This window comes from Haliaeetus albicilla, chromosome 7 (assembly GCF_947461875.1).
Source record: "Haliaeetus albicilla chromosome 7, bHalAlb1.1, whole genome shotgun sequence".
NCBI classification, from domain to species: domain Eukaryota; kingdom Metazoa; phylum Chordata; class Aves; order Accipitriformes; family Accipitridae; genus Haliaeetus; species Haliaeetus albicilla.
Genome location: NC_091489.1, coordinates 14,189,794 through 14,207,622, shown reverse-complemented (window position 1 = coordinate 14,207,622; position 17,829 = coordinate 14,189,794). Strand labels below are relative to the sequence as shown.

Here is a 17,829-nt window from a genome sequence, read left to right as displayed (position 1 = left end):
ACTTAAATAACGTGACTGGCTTTCCTCCATATGCATTCTTTTATCCATTAGAAAGTACCAACTGTTCTTTATGCATCCACCATTAGGAATGTATATCCATGAAATTAAATGCAAACAGTGGATAAAATAAATAAATCACACGAACAACAAATGGTTAATAAGATGCTCCATCCATATCTGAGAGATACTGTGCCATGTTAAACCTGCATGGACTGCAGGTTAAAGACCAATTCCCCGTGCCCAGCCTCACCCAACCCTGAACAACCCTGCTTGGTTTTCCTTTTGTCATCTTGGTGGTAAAGGAGGTTATTCACCTGATTTCCTTCTCACTCTGTGAGGAGCAGTGCCTTCTTTAGGCTGGTACGATGATTTCATTTCTCCCTCGGGGCTATAGTGGAAGCCTGGGTGATCTGTGGAATAAGCAGTGGCACAAGGCATAAGAGAGTGACGAGGGTGTCACTTCACATGCATCAGCAGCTCTCTTCGGAGCCAGTGCCATTGTCCATTTCTGACTGGTTTAGTGGCACTTCATCAGAGCCTGAAGCAACACAAGCAAGATATGCTGCTGTAGGGCAGCCGTTAACCACCCAGCCATGGAAACGCTTTGCCCATTTAGTTGTGCCTTGCTCCAGATGGCTAACCCAGCAACCCTTATCCATCATCATCATGCTTGTTTGCCCAGTTTCTCAGTCAGAGCCTTCACGACCGACTCTCTACAACAACAACTACGTAAATAAATAAGAAGCCTGCTTTACTCCAAGACTTCCTCAGCATTTATATCGTAGGACTATCATTCTCATTTCCCTGCGCTGCTAGGGATCACTGGCAACACGAAGAGCTAATGCAGTTTGCACCAGCAAAGGCAGCAAGCAGCAGATGCCACAGCAGGGACCGTGCAGGTGGGACCGCACTCAGAGCGCAGACAGCAGCATCACATGTGCTTTCTAACACTGGCTCCTAGGGGGGGGACAGGTAAACTCTTCAGACATCAGCACAAGCCTCGCAGTCCTCCAGCTGCAGGTTTACCAGCGGGAATAAGTCATAACACTGCTACGTGCTTCTTCAAGCTGCGTTTGCTTCTTGCTAGCCCTCCAGCAGGTGCTAGCTAGAAGAAGTTTATGCTACAGCACAGGAAAGGTCATACATTTAGTCAGCATGGAGTAAGCAAAAGAGAGTGGCCAGTGTTTACAGGTGGTCTGATCTGCCTCTTCCTTGCTCAACATGAGGCATAACTTGTTGGTTGCAGATCAGTCAGTCCAACGCCTACAGAGCTCCACAGGATCTGCACCCAATTTGGGGCTTTCCTGCAAGGTCATAATTCAAGGAATGTAAGCCTGGCCTTCTTCCGTCTCAGATGAAACCAACAGTTAAAGCCAAACTTTTGAAGAAGGTTTTATTGCTTTTTTAAAACAAAAGTGAAAAAGAACCAACTTACGTATGGCATCCATTTCTAGAATTGCCTGCTTGGCCTGAAAAAGAAAAAGTGACAAATTAAAAAGTTAAACTATAAGCAGAAGGACAAATTACATAGCATATTACAGATAGTACTCAGTTTACATGTAAACAACAGCAAGCTTAATTTTTGAACTAATAAATACGGTTAGCAGTGTTATTTTCTGTCTTTCTCTGTGTGTTGGACACATTACAAATGTGAAGAAGAATTTTGCTGGCAGTTACCAGAGCTTATCTTCAGGGCTTCACACAAAAACCTGTTGTTCACTGCACCCGCCAGCTCTGCCTTGTGTGCCCACCTCCCTTCTGCTAGCGCAAGGGGAGAACCGCGTACCTATGGCACCCGCTGGTACGAGGAATTCCTGGAGGATGTAGTGATGGCACACCTGACCGCAAAAACTACCGTGGCTTCAAAGACAGGGGCTGTGCTGTGCCAAGATCGTGCTGCACAGGCTGGGTCTCCTCCATGGAGACTCAAACCTCCAGAGATCTCCCTGCAAGTCCCAGAATTTAGAGCTGTCGATACACGTCTTCATATTCTGCTTGGATCGGCACAAAACTGGCCCTAGTATCTGGAAATCACTTTTTTTTTTGGTGATTCACAGAATGTTTCCTCCCTAAAAATCAAATAGTTTAACTCCTCTATTATTTTTCAACTCTGAAGTTGTTGGCACAGAAAACGCTATCAACCTTGCTTCCTTTAAGAGATTCCTTGAGGAACAGCTATTGAAAAAAATAAATCATAATTTGGTTTAAGTAAGATAGAACCAGGATAAAAAGCGTCTCATGATTGCTTAAAATTTGTCACTTTTTTAAAATAGAAAAAATAATCTGCATGTTTTATCAAGCATATCAGCTCATAAATCAGAAAATAAGCTAAAATAAAATAGCCTAGCCTGCTTGCCCTTCTACAGATGCAGTTCCGTAATTTTCCACCAGGCGTCACATGTGGACTACTATTAAAGCCTCCAAAAGCTGGGCAGAGAGAAGGCTCATAACTAGCAACTACCCATTTGTCAAAAAAAGAAAAAAAAAAAAAAGAAAAAAATGTGCAGACAACCTCAGAGATTTATTTGGTTAGATTTTTCCTTTCTCAAGTGAAATTATTTCTCTGAGCAGAAAATGGCATTATATTTTTGGTTTTCTGTTTTTTCCACAGATTAAAAAAAAAATCCAGGAAAAAGTAAGAAAAAATCTTGATGCAAAAGATGAGTGGTTTTTTTTACAACCTAATAAACTGCAGTGAGTATTTACACTGTAAGCATAGATACTAGCATAAACATTATTCCTTCGATAAACTCTGTCAACAAAAAGATAAGAGGAGAATTAGTAATAGCAACCACTAGGGCTTTTTTCTCCCATAATTCTCTTTTTGTTGAGCTGTGGAAAATGACAGTTAGTACAGCACCGTGCACGTCAGTCACAGGTAACATTTTTTAGCCATTACAGCATAAAACTTGGTGAAAAAAAGTCAGGGAAACTGATCAGTGAAACTAATGCTGAAAAAAACCCCCAAAACAGTAAACTCAGTGAGGGGGGAAAAAAAAAAAATCAGAAAAAAATCCTGCTTCTACACAAGTCAGTGGCTGCTGTGTCATGGCAAGAGTTAACTAGGGTTAACACCCTTTGAGAGGTGCAATATGTTACACTGGGAAACATCACCTGGAGCTCTAAAACAGGATTTCATAAATCATAGAATCATTTAGGTTGGAAAAGACCTTCAAGACTATTGAGTCCAACCATCAACCATGCCCACTAAACCATGTCCTGAAGTACCCTGTCCACTCGCTTTTTGAACACCTCCAGGGATGGTGACTCAACCACTTCCCTGGGCAGCCTGTTCCAATGCCTGACAACCCTCTCAGTAAAAAATTTTTTCCTAATATCCAACCTAAATCTCCCTTGCCTCAACTTGAGACCATTTCCTCTTGTCCTATCTCCAGCCACCTGACAGAAGAGACCAGCACCCACAAGGATATAAGGGATCAGGTTTAATAAAAGGATCAGGTTTCCCTACTCCAAGACATTACAGCTCTGAGTATGATATTGGTGCCTCATTTTCTCTGGCACAAAGCTTGCTAGCTATCTCACCAAAAAGAGCCTAGATGTCACAGCTAAGGATGCAGGGTTCAGGGTGGGTGGGTGTATTCGTAAAGTGAAGTGTGTGCTGCCACTGGCTTCACTGCTCCCACACCTAACAAAGACAGATTAAAATTAGCTTGGTAATGTCTACATATGCTGCAATTAAGCGCACATCGGTGTTGTGCAGACCGGCAGTATCAAGCTAAGTTATGCTTTTACAGTCAAGCTTACTGATATTGCATCTCTGTTACTCATGTCTTAGCGGGCAAATCCTAATGCAGACAGCAATGATGCTAACCCAGTTAAATTCTTCTACTCCTGTACCAACCCCTGTAGACGCTTATAGTAGAACTTTCCCACTAATTTTGAGGCACTTTTAAAGATATAAGGAAACAACATGTTAGTTAACCTCCAGGAGTCTAAACTTTCTGTAAATTGCCATGTATCTTGCAGCTAACAAGACTGCTTTAAGTTAGTGCACATAAAAGGAGGTGTTTTGTGGTTTGTTTTTCTCTGAATTTTTACCTTGGCAGGAATTTTAGCAGGATGATTTTCTAGAATTAACCTCTTCAGGTGAAGAATCCAAAGGCGCTTGTCTTGCTGCGACTTTGCCTGATAAAAAAATTGTAGCACCGTGAGAAAATGCATTACTGCGCTATGCAGGGTCAGGAGTAGCATACGGTCATCAGTCAGGTTACCCAGTGGGCAGGGAGGTTTCGGTCATACCTGGACAGTATGTTGCATCTTGGGATTTTTGTAGTGGAAGACGCTAAAGCTAAGGGGTTCCTTTGGTATTACTTCAACAAGCATCAAGTTCCCACACTGTAACAAAGAGAGGCAACAACGTGAATCACGGAGGAGTTTTGGGGAGACCCAGAGACAGTACGCTACCACCTGCTCTCCAACGTACCAGTATGTGAGCTTTGTACACAAAGGTTTCATCTCTCTTTTTTGTAATTAGCAGCAGCTTGTCAAAGAGGAACAACGTGCGTTCATTTTTGGCTCGCTGAATGCGAAATGTTCCTTCTAACACCAGCTCCCCGTAACTTGTGAGGTCTGGCCCTTTCCAGTTAGTGAGCAAACTCTGTATTTCCTGCAAGAGATTAAAGAAGAACAACCAACGTACATTTCAGAGATCTTACTGTAAATGAAGACTCAAACAATCTGCTGAGGCCATTCCCACTCTCCTATATAACGTGCAGCATCTAACAATGGAAAGTCACCATACACCAGTGCTGAGGTTATTAGGTTATATGCAACATTGCAGCCAGGTGCTTGGAGGCCTATTGCTAAGCCCAGACTAAAACGTGCCCTCCTGAGCACTGGTTACTGCCTCTGCATGGACTCAGCCAAGAGCCCTGAGATCCCTGGGGCAGCCTGTAATGAAAGAGCACAGCCTCATCTCCCCAAACTTACAGAGATGGAAAATGGTCTGTAATTCAGTCATCAGTCTCTCTCGTGCCTGCTCCCCTCTATGTCCCTAACCAATCCCTCTTAACATCTCCCTCTCATCCTGGGTATCCTCCTGAGGTTGTGTGGTCCACCACTGAATGAATTATAATGCCCGGTGCGTGTACTGTAGACCCATCACAGAAGACACTTCTGTGAGGTGTTAAGATTGAAGAGACGTTTCTCAGAAGACTAAAGGACTAGAAGTGATTTGGTCAACTGATCATTTGGAGATGAAGATTTACTTGTGTTTTTAATGATTTGTATACATACCATAGATATTTCTCACCTTATTTATTACTTAAGAAAAAAAAGGCTAGAGAAACACCTAAGAACAACTTCACAAGCCTCTGTCACTTAACTATGGCTATTCTTGTTTCCTTGAGTTGCTCATTTTTTCTGTCAGTGGCAATGATGTAGGACTTAAGCATGGGACAGCATATTCTAAAAGCAGACTAAACCTTAACTGGAGAAATCTTTAAAAACATCCATTGGACTTTAAACCTGGCAGCATTAGCAAAGCAAGGACAGATTTCCTCATCCTAGGCTGGTCTCTCTAGGACATTACACTTTAATACAGCATTCAACTAGAAAACCTCTCAGTACATTTAAAGCACAAATGCAGCCTAGAGCATTCACAGGAAGAAAATCCCAAAGCAACACACTTTGGACTATGCACAAGACTGTTATAAAAGAAAATTTAAACATAACAAACAAAAAAAGTTGCATTTTATCAGATCTCTCCAGGAACTTGTAATAAGTCAGGGTACAGCGATCAAGTCCACTGCTGTTGAGGGAGACTTTGAGCAGGAACTGCTGTCACAGTACTTGCAGCATTACAGACCGAATGGCAGCATGATAGCCCATGGAAGACCTATCCTTATGGCTGCAGTAACAGATTTTACTTTTTTTAAGGGTAACTATGAACATAAACCTTTTCCATAACTCCATATATTTTCCAGCTGAGCTCAATAAATAAAAAAAAAAAATTAAAAACGTTTTTTTTCCAAAAGCATGTAACCCTCTTTATTGCCAGATATTACTGGTTATCATTACTCAGATTTATAGCAGGCTGTTGTTAAAAGTCATTAGTGTGCATTTCCAGCAATGTGTGGCAAAGGTTACGCTGCTGCAGGCAAGATGTTATCAAATGTAACTCTATTCTCCCTACACGTAAACAAACAAAACAAAACAAAAAAACCCAAAAAACACACCACAAAAAATGAGGGCAAATAAGATGCATTTATGTTAAAAGGAAAAATAGGGACAAAGAATAACATGACGTAGATTTCTGGAATGGTATAAGCCTATTACTCCCTTTTATAAACTAAAAAATCCCCCCAATTTTCTTAAAGTGATGTAAATACTGCTGACAAAAATGTAATGTAAAATCGTGATTCACTGGGAAGTTTGAAACAGAACGGAAGACCTGTGAAAAGTCTACAAAAGAGCTCACTCCCAATGCCAAAATTTAGTCAGGGTGTAGCTTTTGTTTTCTCCTCAAAAATTCTTCAACTGAAGCAAAGTTAACCTTTTTCTAACTATCATGTTTCTAGGTTTATACTTTTCACAAAGCAACTGATAATGAGTCTTCAAAAGCCCAAGAGGAAAGTACTTAAACAAGAAGAAGCACAAGAAATGCCTTAAAACAAAATTAATCAGCACAAAGGGGAGAAATCGGAAACCACAGGATTTCTGAACAAAGCCATGCCCTAGGGTTGTACAGCAGCGCTGTACAATTGAGGGAAAGGAAGAAAGAGAAGTTATCTTAAGTTCCATATTACTGCAAAATAAATGCTTTACAGGATGCTGCTTGTAGGGTAAAGAAGTCTGAGATTTTCCTGCAGCAGCTATGACCATGGTTTCCAAGATCAAACAGCCACAGGCATACTCAACAGGGGTCTAAATTATGACTGACAAAGATTAAAAGAAAAGATAAACTAAAAAATGTTAATGGCATATATATTGACAAAAACAGCTCACAAACACCCGTAAAATCTCTTCGGGAACTCACTTGGAGCCTGATGGCATGTTCATGTTTCCTCTTCATGTCATTTATATGCCATGCCACTCTCTGCATTGTATCTATGGCATCCAGCACCACATCATAGCCCTCGGTGTCCTTGTCAAGGTGGTTTTCTATTTCCTAAGACCAGGAAAAAAAAAAGTCCTGTTATTTCTAAATGAATTTTCCCAGCTGGATACAATACTATGTTTTTATCTGTACTATTTTGTCTTTGCATTGCAATCACTCAAATGTAACGTCCCTGCCTTTGTTACTAGCACACGTTGTTATCAATTTGATTAACACAAGATGACTAACAAAGCCAAGCCTTTACGGTCAGTTTAGCAGCGACTATACTTGCAGCAGCCAATGTGAGTAGAGAGGCACAGAAAGAGAACGCAGCATGCTGACAGGAGACCTTTTCAGACAGCTTTTAATGGCTTTCTTAAAACACAGAATGTATCTACACACTTACAAAACCCTGATGGAATTAGGCATTACTTTACAGTTGGAGAGCAGAAAAGCACCAGACATTTTAAAAAAGGATCAGTGTCTTTACACTTCACTAGAACATGACTCTCTAATAGGAAACATATGTGGAAAACGTTAACAATAAAGCAGGAATTTCCGAAACTTGCTTAACTCAATTCACTGAATATAGAAAGAGTTCCCACTTCCTCAGTCACTCCTCCCCACAAAATTCTTACCGATTGGGGTGTTTATATGTATTTAGCCCTCCTTTCAACCACCTCCAACACTGCAACATGTGCAAAAATGCTGGTTTGCATTGGAATAATAAATTCGTGTACAAAAGTGTTCAATCATGACAAGAATCTTCCAAACAACCTCAGAATTACAGACCTTTTTTTTTTAAAAAAAGCTAATTATTTGGATGCACAGACTGATTCAATGTGTCTAAAATTGTTACTATAAATTCCCCACTCCAAATATATGCATACGCTGTGAAATGACGAAGACAGAGTCTCCATATGTAGAAATCAAACACTCCCAAAAGAAAGAGCATCAAAAGAAATCCAGAACCTTTCTAACCATCAAGCCTTGTACAAGGCAGAACTTCAACGTGCAGCAGCTCTAAATGACATACGTTTCTAACGGGTGCTTACATGCAAAAGCAGGTGGTACTTGAGGATGCGCTGGACAGGTTTCAAGAGATAGGAGCCCAGGGGCAGAGAATGCTGCAGCGCTTCTTGCCGCTCTCTGAAGAACTTGGCCAGTGCCTTGTTCCTCATGCACTCTGTCAACACAGCCACCGACCTGGAAACATCAAAACATAGCTTTAAGACACATTGTCTCTCTAAGTCTGTAAGTAAAGTCAAGAATTGTTTCTTTCTTCCCTCATAAAAGGGGGCAGCAGGTTCCTAATCAAATCACTGCTGGGTTTGGGGGTTTTTTTTAAGTTACGTTGTGAATTCAGTTATATTTTCCTTTGACATGTAACCACTCTCACTGGGAATCACACATTTGGAGCAATGCAGAATAAGACCATCATTTTCTAAAGGATGATAACAGCAATGAAAGACAAGAGTCAAAATAAAACTTCAGATAAGTATTTTTTTTAATTTATTTTAAGTTAAAAGAAAAAAAGGTAAACTGCTTGATTCTCCCTCCAATTTGGAGGGGAGAAAGGACACAATGTTTTTTTGTATAGACTGTAAACTGCATTACATAAACAGGTGGAGGGACAAATGAAAAAAGGGAACCCAGTATTCCTACCTTGGGTAGTTGGTGCAGTACTGTGTATATATGTGGAAATCTTCACTCTGCATAGGGAGGAAAGGTTTACATATATTCAGATTTTGTCAAAGTAGCAGCTAACACATGTGCGAGGTAAAGTTTATGACATCAAGACAACGCCTCCTCCAGTTCCTGATCAATGAATAGTCCTAACACTGCCAGAGACCTATTCATTGAATTTCATTTTTTCTTTTTGGAGATTTTTTCCATTACTTAAAGGAAAAAAACAAAAGAAACCTACATAGAGATAAAGCAAGCAGTTTTGCAATAGGCCTCCAAAGTCCTTTATGACAATCTATGCATCTTAAAAAAAAACAACCACAAAACAAAAACAAAACCACAAAAAACATCACTACCATCACCCCCACCACCCCACCAGCCCCCTCCAAACAACTGACTTGCACATGCCATGTTTTGTGCATGATAAAGCACATACCTGCAAACTGGGAGAAGTAAGTTTTGCAGGTTATGTTCGGCGTGCAATTTTCAAACAACTATACTTTCATGTTTGAGCACAGTCTAAGCGTGAAAATTAGAAGCCACAAGAGGGTTTGTTTTTTTTTTTTCTTAAATTATTACTCTGTGCAAGCTGAAAGTTACTACCCAAACAAGTTGCAACAAGATTTAGGTGGGTTTCCACACTTGCCTGTCACAGTGAAATTGCCCACACTTAAAGCTGACAAGCTTCTCAGAGCAAAAGCTTGAGTTTCATTTCTTTCTTCCTTGGCCTAAGATTTTTCTTCTTAATCATCATCATTTAATTCTATGCAAGAACAGGTTTCTAGAAACATTCCCGTGTGCTTTAAGTTCACATCTGCCTATCAGCTTCTGTCCCAAATAATATGTAATTTCTGCAGTTTGCTGGAGCCCTAAAGACCAGGAAAGCACTGCAGAACTGCAAAGTGCTCCTGAAATCAAATACTTTTTCTTTCCTGAGGCCTAGACCGATAAAAAGCAGTCTTCCAGTAGTAAACAAGACCCCAGTTTCCACTCAAAGCATCTTCAGGAGGGACTCTGGCATTCTGCAGCAGGATAACTGTGCTCCGTGGGGGGTAGTCGCTGATGAACGGCAAGACCAAGGATTTGCCTTCACAGAAGGCAACAGCGCTCCAAGGAGCAATACCACTTGGGGAAAGGGCTGATGCAGGCTGTGGCTTTTGTTTCTCCTTGGTTTTGGGGGGTTTTTAAACCATTCATCAGAAAGAATACCCTTCCCCATTTCCAACAGCACTGCTCCCTTCCCGCTCTCGCAGGGGTAAAGCGGGTTGTGCCATTCAGTTCTCCACTGAGCAGTGATTCATAAGGACCCTGTACAAAGGAAGGTGCTACTCCACATGAGTACAAGTCACTGCAATTCAGTATTTCTTACTGGATTTCAATATTAACCGTTCTGAAAAAAATAAATAACTTGAACAAACCTCTAATAAATGTTTCCCAAGGGGACTGCGATCCCCATTTACTCACTAGTGTGCTGTAAACTTATTAAACTGCACTCATCTTAGAAACCAGCCAACTCAATGTAGTCTTGATACAAATACAGTTAAACAATTTAGCTTGGTCTTTCACACTCGGGCTAATTTTGCTGTCGCAACTGGTTTTTACAGCGGTGTACCTATGCCCTGTGTCCACACCCACAGGCAGCGAGCTTGTGTCACAGCCTCTCCACGTCCACGCTTGGGACCCCAGCCACAGTTCCAAACCCACTCCGCTCAAAATGAAGAATTAAAAAACCTCAGAGCGCTGCAGACATTACACTCTGTAATTTTCTATGGCAATCACTACCAAACTAGCCAGCACTCATAAGAAGTCAGAGTGCTTAAGAGAGCATTAGGATGAAATTCAGTATGATGAAAAAAGGTGATTTATTTTATATACGCATACATTAAAACAAGGTTTTCATTTAGGGGCTTTTTGGTATAAATTGTAATATATTCCCATTGCTACAATCACAGAACAATGCCATTTATAGAACTACTTCATACGCAAAGTGCAGAACACTTTGTGCCAGTTTTTTTTTTAAATATATATATATTTTAGTCATAAATGTAGTCACATGATTGTTCTGCTTTTCAAACAAAAAAAAAAGAAATATCTGTTGTGAAATTTTAACAAATGAAAGCATTATCTATAAAACATACAAGGCTAAACATTTCAGAGTTTCAGAGTAGACTGAGTGCATGTTCACCACAAAATCAAAAGCAAGTCTGAAATTCTCAGGAGCCTTTTCACACTCTTTCACTTTGGGTTCTTTGGGCTGGGGGGTAGGTTGTGGTTTGTTGGGGTTTTTTGGTGTTGTATTGGGGTTGGGGGGGGGGTTAAACACAAGGTCAAAATTATTTTCAGTGGGATTTTTTGTTAGTCTAGCTAAGTGGAACAACTTGTATTTAAAAAAAAAAAAAAGAAAAAAAAGTAGTTCCTTATGCCCTCAACACCTCTAAAACTTTAAGAATGGTTTCACAATCATCCCCACTTTCTGTACAGACAAGACTCCAAACTTCATACTGCACTTACATGTGTACGCGCTTCACTGTGCCACAGCTCATTTCAAACGAAACCATCAGAGAGCATTTACTTCTACCAAGCTATGCGAGCATACAGCCAGTAGAAAGTCAACTACATGTATTTTGCCTCCAGAATGAGATTGTTCATACGCATTCACCCTTAAGAAGCTGGAACGAATCAGCATCATACACCTCGCCGAGGCATTGGCAGGATTCGCATGAACGCGTTGGGAGAGCGGCCAGGAGAGCCACTTCCAAGCGCGGCTCTTCCTAAGCCTGAGTTAAGGAAGCCACACTAACCGGGACGGCCATTCTCCCACTGCCTGCCTGGTTACCCAGCACCTCTGCGTGGTCAAAGACTGGACCTTTAGTTCACACGCCCAACTGGTCTTCTCTACTTCACAGCAGACTCCCCAGAGCAAGCGCTGTGTTACTAGGAGGATATCAGGGCACAGGCCATGTAGGCTAAAGCCAGTGCTATGAACTATGTTCCGAAGCAACAGAAAAAACAGGACTAAGATGGATTAAATATACTTCTATCAATACTTTCACATAGCAAGTGAAACACCAGCTATACTCATCAGTATTTCCTTAGACAGTCTTAAACTTACTCAGCTTAAAAGTTCTTTTGTTCACCTCAACTGTCTTCAAACCAGATTAAAAATGAGCTCCGCGGGGAGACTGGAATTGCTCCAGGGATCTTTTTTAATCTGGGGGCCCAAAGCTGGTCTGGTAAAGGGTGCAAAAACTGGCACCCAAGCCAAGAGTTCATCCGCACTGACTACAGCTCACCCTGAACAGCAAAGCCAAGCGCAAGCAGATCCCAGCTATACTTAGCTTGTCCCCCACTGCTGAATCAATTCACTGTGCGTCTCCTCCACATGAAATGAAGTGCCAAGCACGTGGCTACATCCCAGATCTTCTCTCAACTCTTGGTGCACTGTGCTTTTTTACAGCCATAAAAGGCACTTTAAAAGAAAATGGAGACTGAGAAAATGAGCTGAGTCAGAGTGTAAGCTGAAGCCAATTGCCTGGATCTCCTCTTCATTAATGAGATGCTAGATTAGAGTAATTCTCCCTTTCCCCTTGGTTAAGCTGTTGGTGTGTCTTTCAGAAAACATATGTTCTGAATTTCTGGGGTGCTGAATGAGAAGAGCAACATGCCAGAATTAAGCTCTCCTTTACAACCCACTTAAATGTAAACGTGTGGAATAGTGAAGTCAATCTTCTAATTAACATTGGCATCATTACTATGAAAATGAAAGACTGAGTTGTTAAGAAAACTTATAAACAATCTTTATGTGAATAATTAAGCTATAGCTAAGCTTGTACTGGAACCTTTTTATCCGCCTCCGATTACAGTTACCAGCAAAATGTCTCCAAGACATTAAACGTACTAGAGTTAATACAGTTCCTCTAGACAAAGAGGCAGGACCAGAGCTGGTAGACACATCCGGACCATCGCATCTTGGGGCAGAAAGGTCATGACCAGACAGAAGGTTTTAAAAAAGTGTGCTTTTCTCCATTTGTGTCTATTTGCCTGTGAGTTATTAATGAATTAAAATATCTGAAAACAGAGCGAATTAATACAATGTTGTAAGTTGTTATTAAATATTTCTATTTATATAAAGTCATAGCTTTGCATGCTTATTTTATCTGTTAGTTTTATGTTACTGGCTAGCTTACACTACAGACATCTTGCTGAAGTCTGTTAACAAATAAAAGCTGCCATTTTAGGAGCACTTTAGGAGCATTTACTTTTGGCACTCAGCACAACAAATGTGAAGACAAAGATTCAAATCCACAGTTAGGAGGTTTTGTTCAAAGTGGGCTAATGTGATTTGATAATCTTTACTCTATTTCCCTTAAAAGTTGCAAGGCTGTTTCGTACTCAAGCATGAAAGTGATACACAGGAAATGCAGTGATGTATGATTGTGTGAGGGAAGTATAAAATGCTATGCAGCAAATTTTATTGAGCAAAACCAAATAACCAAGTCAAGTTCAAAGAAACAGTCCATCAAATATGGTCCAAAACCAGACCTTACAAAATGAAGCTCCCTAGATGTTTTCACAAATATCAAACATTTTGGTTCCAACAAGTTCCAGAGCTACTTTAACCATAACTGTTCTGTTATATATGCAAACCAACTTGTGTCATTTCCCAGGAATCCAGAAGAAAGAAATCGCTATTACTTTATTCAATTACAGAGCTTCACGAAATGCAAAAAGTAAACACGGTGCCTACAGTGAAAACTCGATTATACGTTTAAATCCCCAACAACTACGATATTCACAGCTGAACCAGGAGGGTGAAAAAATGGCACTATAGCCAGAGCTCACGTAACCTAAGCACAGTTCCACTGGAAGCATTAAAGAAGCTCCAGAGCGGAGCTACATCCATTAGCTAAGGCTGTGAGCTATGACTTCAGCATGATAATATCCTTCACAGTGAAGATCTAGCACACTCAAAGCAATCAAACAATAAATTGCCAAAGTCCCCTAAGACTTGAAGGACTGCATACTGCCAAAAAAGGCAGTTTTATTTCCACTACTCAATGCTGGGAAGATACAAGCAACCAAGAATGGACAACCGGAATCTGTTAAGACTGTCAGCAGTTGCTGTAATGACATCTTCACAGCCAAAACCAAAACTGTGGGGTATTTTGGTATTGTTTGATTTTGCTTTTAAGTGTTTGCACTTGTCTGGATGAAGCTAAAAAATGCTTGTTAGGACTGCCATCTCTAGCAATTTCTGAGCCATCAGGCAGTTGCCTGCCAATAATACAAATGCTAAAAGCATTTGACAAGGGAACAAAAAGCACAAGCAATGATACACAGCTGGATTTTGGAACTAATGGCCAGAAAGTCTACCAGAAAACTCCTTTCAGCTGGCCAATACGAATGAGTGTGCAACTTTTTCCTGGACTTGCTATTATCACTTGCACCACCTCTGTTTCATGTCCCAGCCAGGAGTAGTCCCAGCGGTCCCAGCTATAAGCAAGCAGTACAGCAGGAAGACCTACCAGCTCCAAACCATGGTATCTGTAAATATCCTAAAGGCCTCACAATTGGCCTTCACTGCACGGGCACTCTGCTGACTTATGCTTAACTTCTTGTCTGCAAGGACCCCAGATCCTTTTCTGCCAAGCTGCTTCCTAGTCAGCCGGTCCGGCTGACATGACCCAGCATGCACATGGAGTTACCCATTCCAGAAGCAGGACTTTGTGTTTGCCCTTACCCCATTCTCTCTCCTTCAACTCAGCACAGGCTATTTGGAGCCAGAACAACGTGCCATAAATCCCATTGTAATGGGGCAAAAATACATCCTATGTTTGTAGTAGCAGTGCCAACACCGATATCTTTCAGTGCTTACAAAAGATCAATTACTAGATAAATAATAGCTTTCTCAAACTCAACTCAAGCAAGTGATCCAGTGAAACGGCAGCACTAAGCTGGTATCATCACTCCCCTTTCCAATAAAATCCCTTCTGTCACAATAGTGCCAAACAAAATAGCGTGGTCCAGTTAATCCTAAATCCTTGTGTTAGACCTGTTATATTGAATGCTTGGTGCTGGCGATACTGATTTCATGACAAAGCCTAAAACACAACAGTTTTGTCGTTTTGGTGGTTTTTCTTAAATGGAGACAGGCACACACAGCTATACATAGATTATCCAAATTTAAATAACTACATGCCCTTCTTCCCCCAGAAATACCATAGATACGGCATTACTGCTTAACACGCTTGGGCTCTACAGATTCAAGGCAAACATGGGTTCTCTGGCGAAGTCTGCACTGAACTGCAGTCATCTGTAGCCCAAATTACTTCATCTCTTCTTGTCCCACCCATTATAGCCGTTCCCCTTTTCCCCGACTGGCTCTCTGGGTTTCCTAGAATGAAGGACGCCTACTTTGATTCCCCATATCGCTCCTGCACCTGACAACTTTTCCTTCTCTGTAATTCTTGCCTTTGGAATTGCCCAATAGAATGAAGATGTCAGATCAATGTTCAGAAAATTCAAAACGTTTCAGAGAGAATGAGATTTGAATCTTAAGGCTAGACTTCAGGCCATCCCCTTTAAAAAGAAAATTAAAGGTATGGCTGCTGGATTCAGGAAAAAACGCATCTTGGAAAACAATATGGCCACAAGTATGTTAAGGTTATTGCCTTTTCTGAAAATGCAGCCAAGTTGTATTCTCTAGTTGTTTTTAAGCTGACAAGGCATAACGGGAGTATCACTTGATCTCCTATATTAAAAAAGGAGGAAAAAAAAGAATCCCTATAATACACCACAAAAAAAGATCTAAAAATGAACCCTAGATCAATAGTTCCACCAGTACAGATACACTTATTGAAGAAAACAATGCCTTTTTCCTGATTTTTTAAATGCAAATCAGAGCCATATCCCTATTGCCTACTAAGAGAAATTCCTTCCCCTTCCATAGCTTTGCTAACTTTTCTTGGTGGAAGTCACACAAGCTGTCAAAATTAGGTCTCAAAAACTAATAAATTAATCGTATTCCCCCATATCACTCTTCAACTGGTGTTGTGCTACAGACTCCTGCAGTAGCCACTTACCTTGGAAACAAAACAGTCTGCTATAGCCACAGGATCATTTTCACAGTTTTCCAAATCTTGCAAAAGTTCACTAAAACAGAGAACAGGAAAAAGGAAAGACAATTATGGCACACCTTGGAATAGACACACTTGTATATTCAGAGCCAGACAGTGCTTCATCATTCACGGCAGTGATGCCCAAAGCACTTAACACAGGGAGTCCTAAAAAGGGAACGAGACCCCTTTGATGCCCCTATTCTCTCTAGATGTATAGCCAATGGGTTTTTTTGTTTGGAGGCAAAGGAGCATTCTAAGGAAATGGTATTCCCACATACTTAAAAATTCAAGTCATCACAATGACCATGGGTTGCTGATCCCCTAAGCCAAGCTGAGTCCCTCCCTTCAGATTGACAGCCCTTCTGTGATACTCATAGCAGTGTAGTCAGACGGTTGTGTAGCTTGTACATCAACTAACAAAATTTTAAACTAACAAAATTTTAAACTAACAAAATTTAAAAGATACTGAAGCACATGCCCTGTTCTATAAAGACTTCGTATGTTCTCGGAGCTTTACTTGACTGAGGGAAATGAGAAGCTGGTCTGGAAAACACAGATGAGAACCAGGGATGTATTACACATACAAGAAGAATGGTAATAAGCTCACTCAGGAAAATTTGTCTACCTCCAGTGGGTCTCTTCACTGAAGAAAAATAGTTAGCCGGGAAAAAGTTTTCTGGATGGGAATATATAAATTCTACATGCATAAAAATAAAACCTTACTGAGAGGATTCTATAATTTTCACATGCCAAGCAGGAAATGAATTCATTGTAACAGGAGCAAAGCAGTAAGGGAGCATGTTCGCTGTTGTATGAAAATCAGTTCTTAAAAGCCAATTCAGTGAAAGAAACAGTTCAAGCAGAAGAAGAAAACCCCAAAGGTCTCTCCTTGATCCAAATAGTCTTTAGTACTGAAAGATGTACTCAGAAAAATGAGAGAAGAAACTGAGTTTTCTGCCAAATTGTTCTCTAATAGAACTTTTCTTCCCCCCCCCCCCCCCCCCCCCCTTTCTCATCAGATGATTTTCCGTTTAGGGCTCCTTTTCTCCCAGTTCACAGCTGGTTCCCTGAACGAGTTTTGTATAAGAGTTGCTAAGCCTGTATCTAGGGAACTACCCTCTTCCCCTCTAAGCAGACACAATTTCCCTCTCTAAGAAAGAAAAGGAGTAAACCAGAGAAGTTTCCTGACTTGTTCTTTGCTTCTCTAATTACTGGAGGAAGGAAGGGGAGAAATCAGCAGTCATTCACAAGGAACAAAGACAGACAAAGACCTTAGGTTCAGCGGTCACTAAGCCACTCTACAGCAACAATTTAAGATCCACACCTCAGTTTCTCCCTTCATCAAAATGGGAATAAAAATATGACCCTTGCTTGATACCCCACACTCACGAAGCTCGTTACATCAGCAAAAGAAGCAAGCTGTAGCAATGGTGACCATAACCATTAGTTTATAATGGCTGATTGCGTTCTACACGAGTTTTGGAAATAACATCAAATGCAGTGAACAGGCCAGAGGATTCCTGCTGTCCAGCAGGCAGACATTCTCCTGATGGCTTAGAGTATGTAGCACCCTGATTGCCATTTTATTCCTACTGGTCTCCTATAATACCACATTATTTCTCCTACAGGATACAGTAATGCAACACTTGAAGATTTTATACATTCATGCGATGAGTCCAAGTTTATACAGTAAATATGCTAGTGGCTTGTGTCTTCAGCACAAGCCCATAGTGTAAGGGCTGTGCTGCTTTGAAAGATTTTGTTACCTATACTGCGCTCTCTTCTGTCTCACCTGGCTGGTAAGAATGGGATTGGTAAGAGCAGCCTGCCTCCGTAAAAATAACAAATCTGTCATGCCCAGGAATCATAAAAAACTTAAATAAATCCCTATAATAACAAGCTGACATGTAAAAAAGCAGGGCTTTTTTAGCTTATTATAGGCTACATCTAAGTACCTGGCAGGAGGCA

At 40.8% G+C, this 17,829-nt stretch overlaps 1 protein-coding gene across 6 annotated transcripts in view; it reads right to left on the bottom strand.

Annotated features, from left to right (window-relative positions):
- Positions 1-17,829, bottom strand: part of PLEKHG1 (pleckstrin homology and RhoGEF domain containing G1) — a 137,038-nt gene that overhangs the window by 9,208 nt on the left and 110,001 nt on the right. For all 6 annotated transcript variants that reach the window (XM_069787005.1, XM_069787004.1, XM_069787006.1 and 3 more), the window contains 9 exons: positions 15,826-15,895; positions 8,723-8,769; positions 8,113-8,263; positions 6,998-7,129; positions 4,445-4,627; positions 4,261-4,356; positions 4,060-4,146; positions 1,436-1,469; positions 315-410 (listed from right to left, as the gene is read on the bottom strand). In XM_069787005.1, coding sequence (XP_069643106.1) covers positions 315-410; positions 1,436-1,469; positions 4,060-4,146; positions 4,261-4,356; positions 4,445-4,627; positions 6,998-7,129; positions 8,113-8,263; positions 8,723-8,769; positions 15,826-15,895 — 896 coding nt within the window. The remainder of the gene's footprint in view (positions 1-314; positions 411-1,435; positions 1,470-4,059; positions 4,147-4,260; positions 4,357-4,444; positions 4,628-6,997; positions 7,130-8,112; positions 8,264-8,722; positions 8,770-15,825; positions 15,896-17,829) is intronic.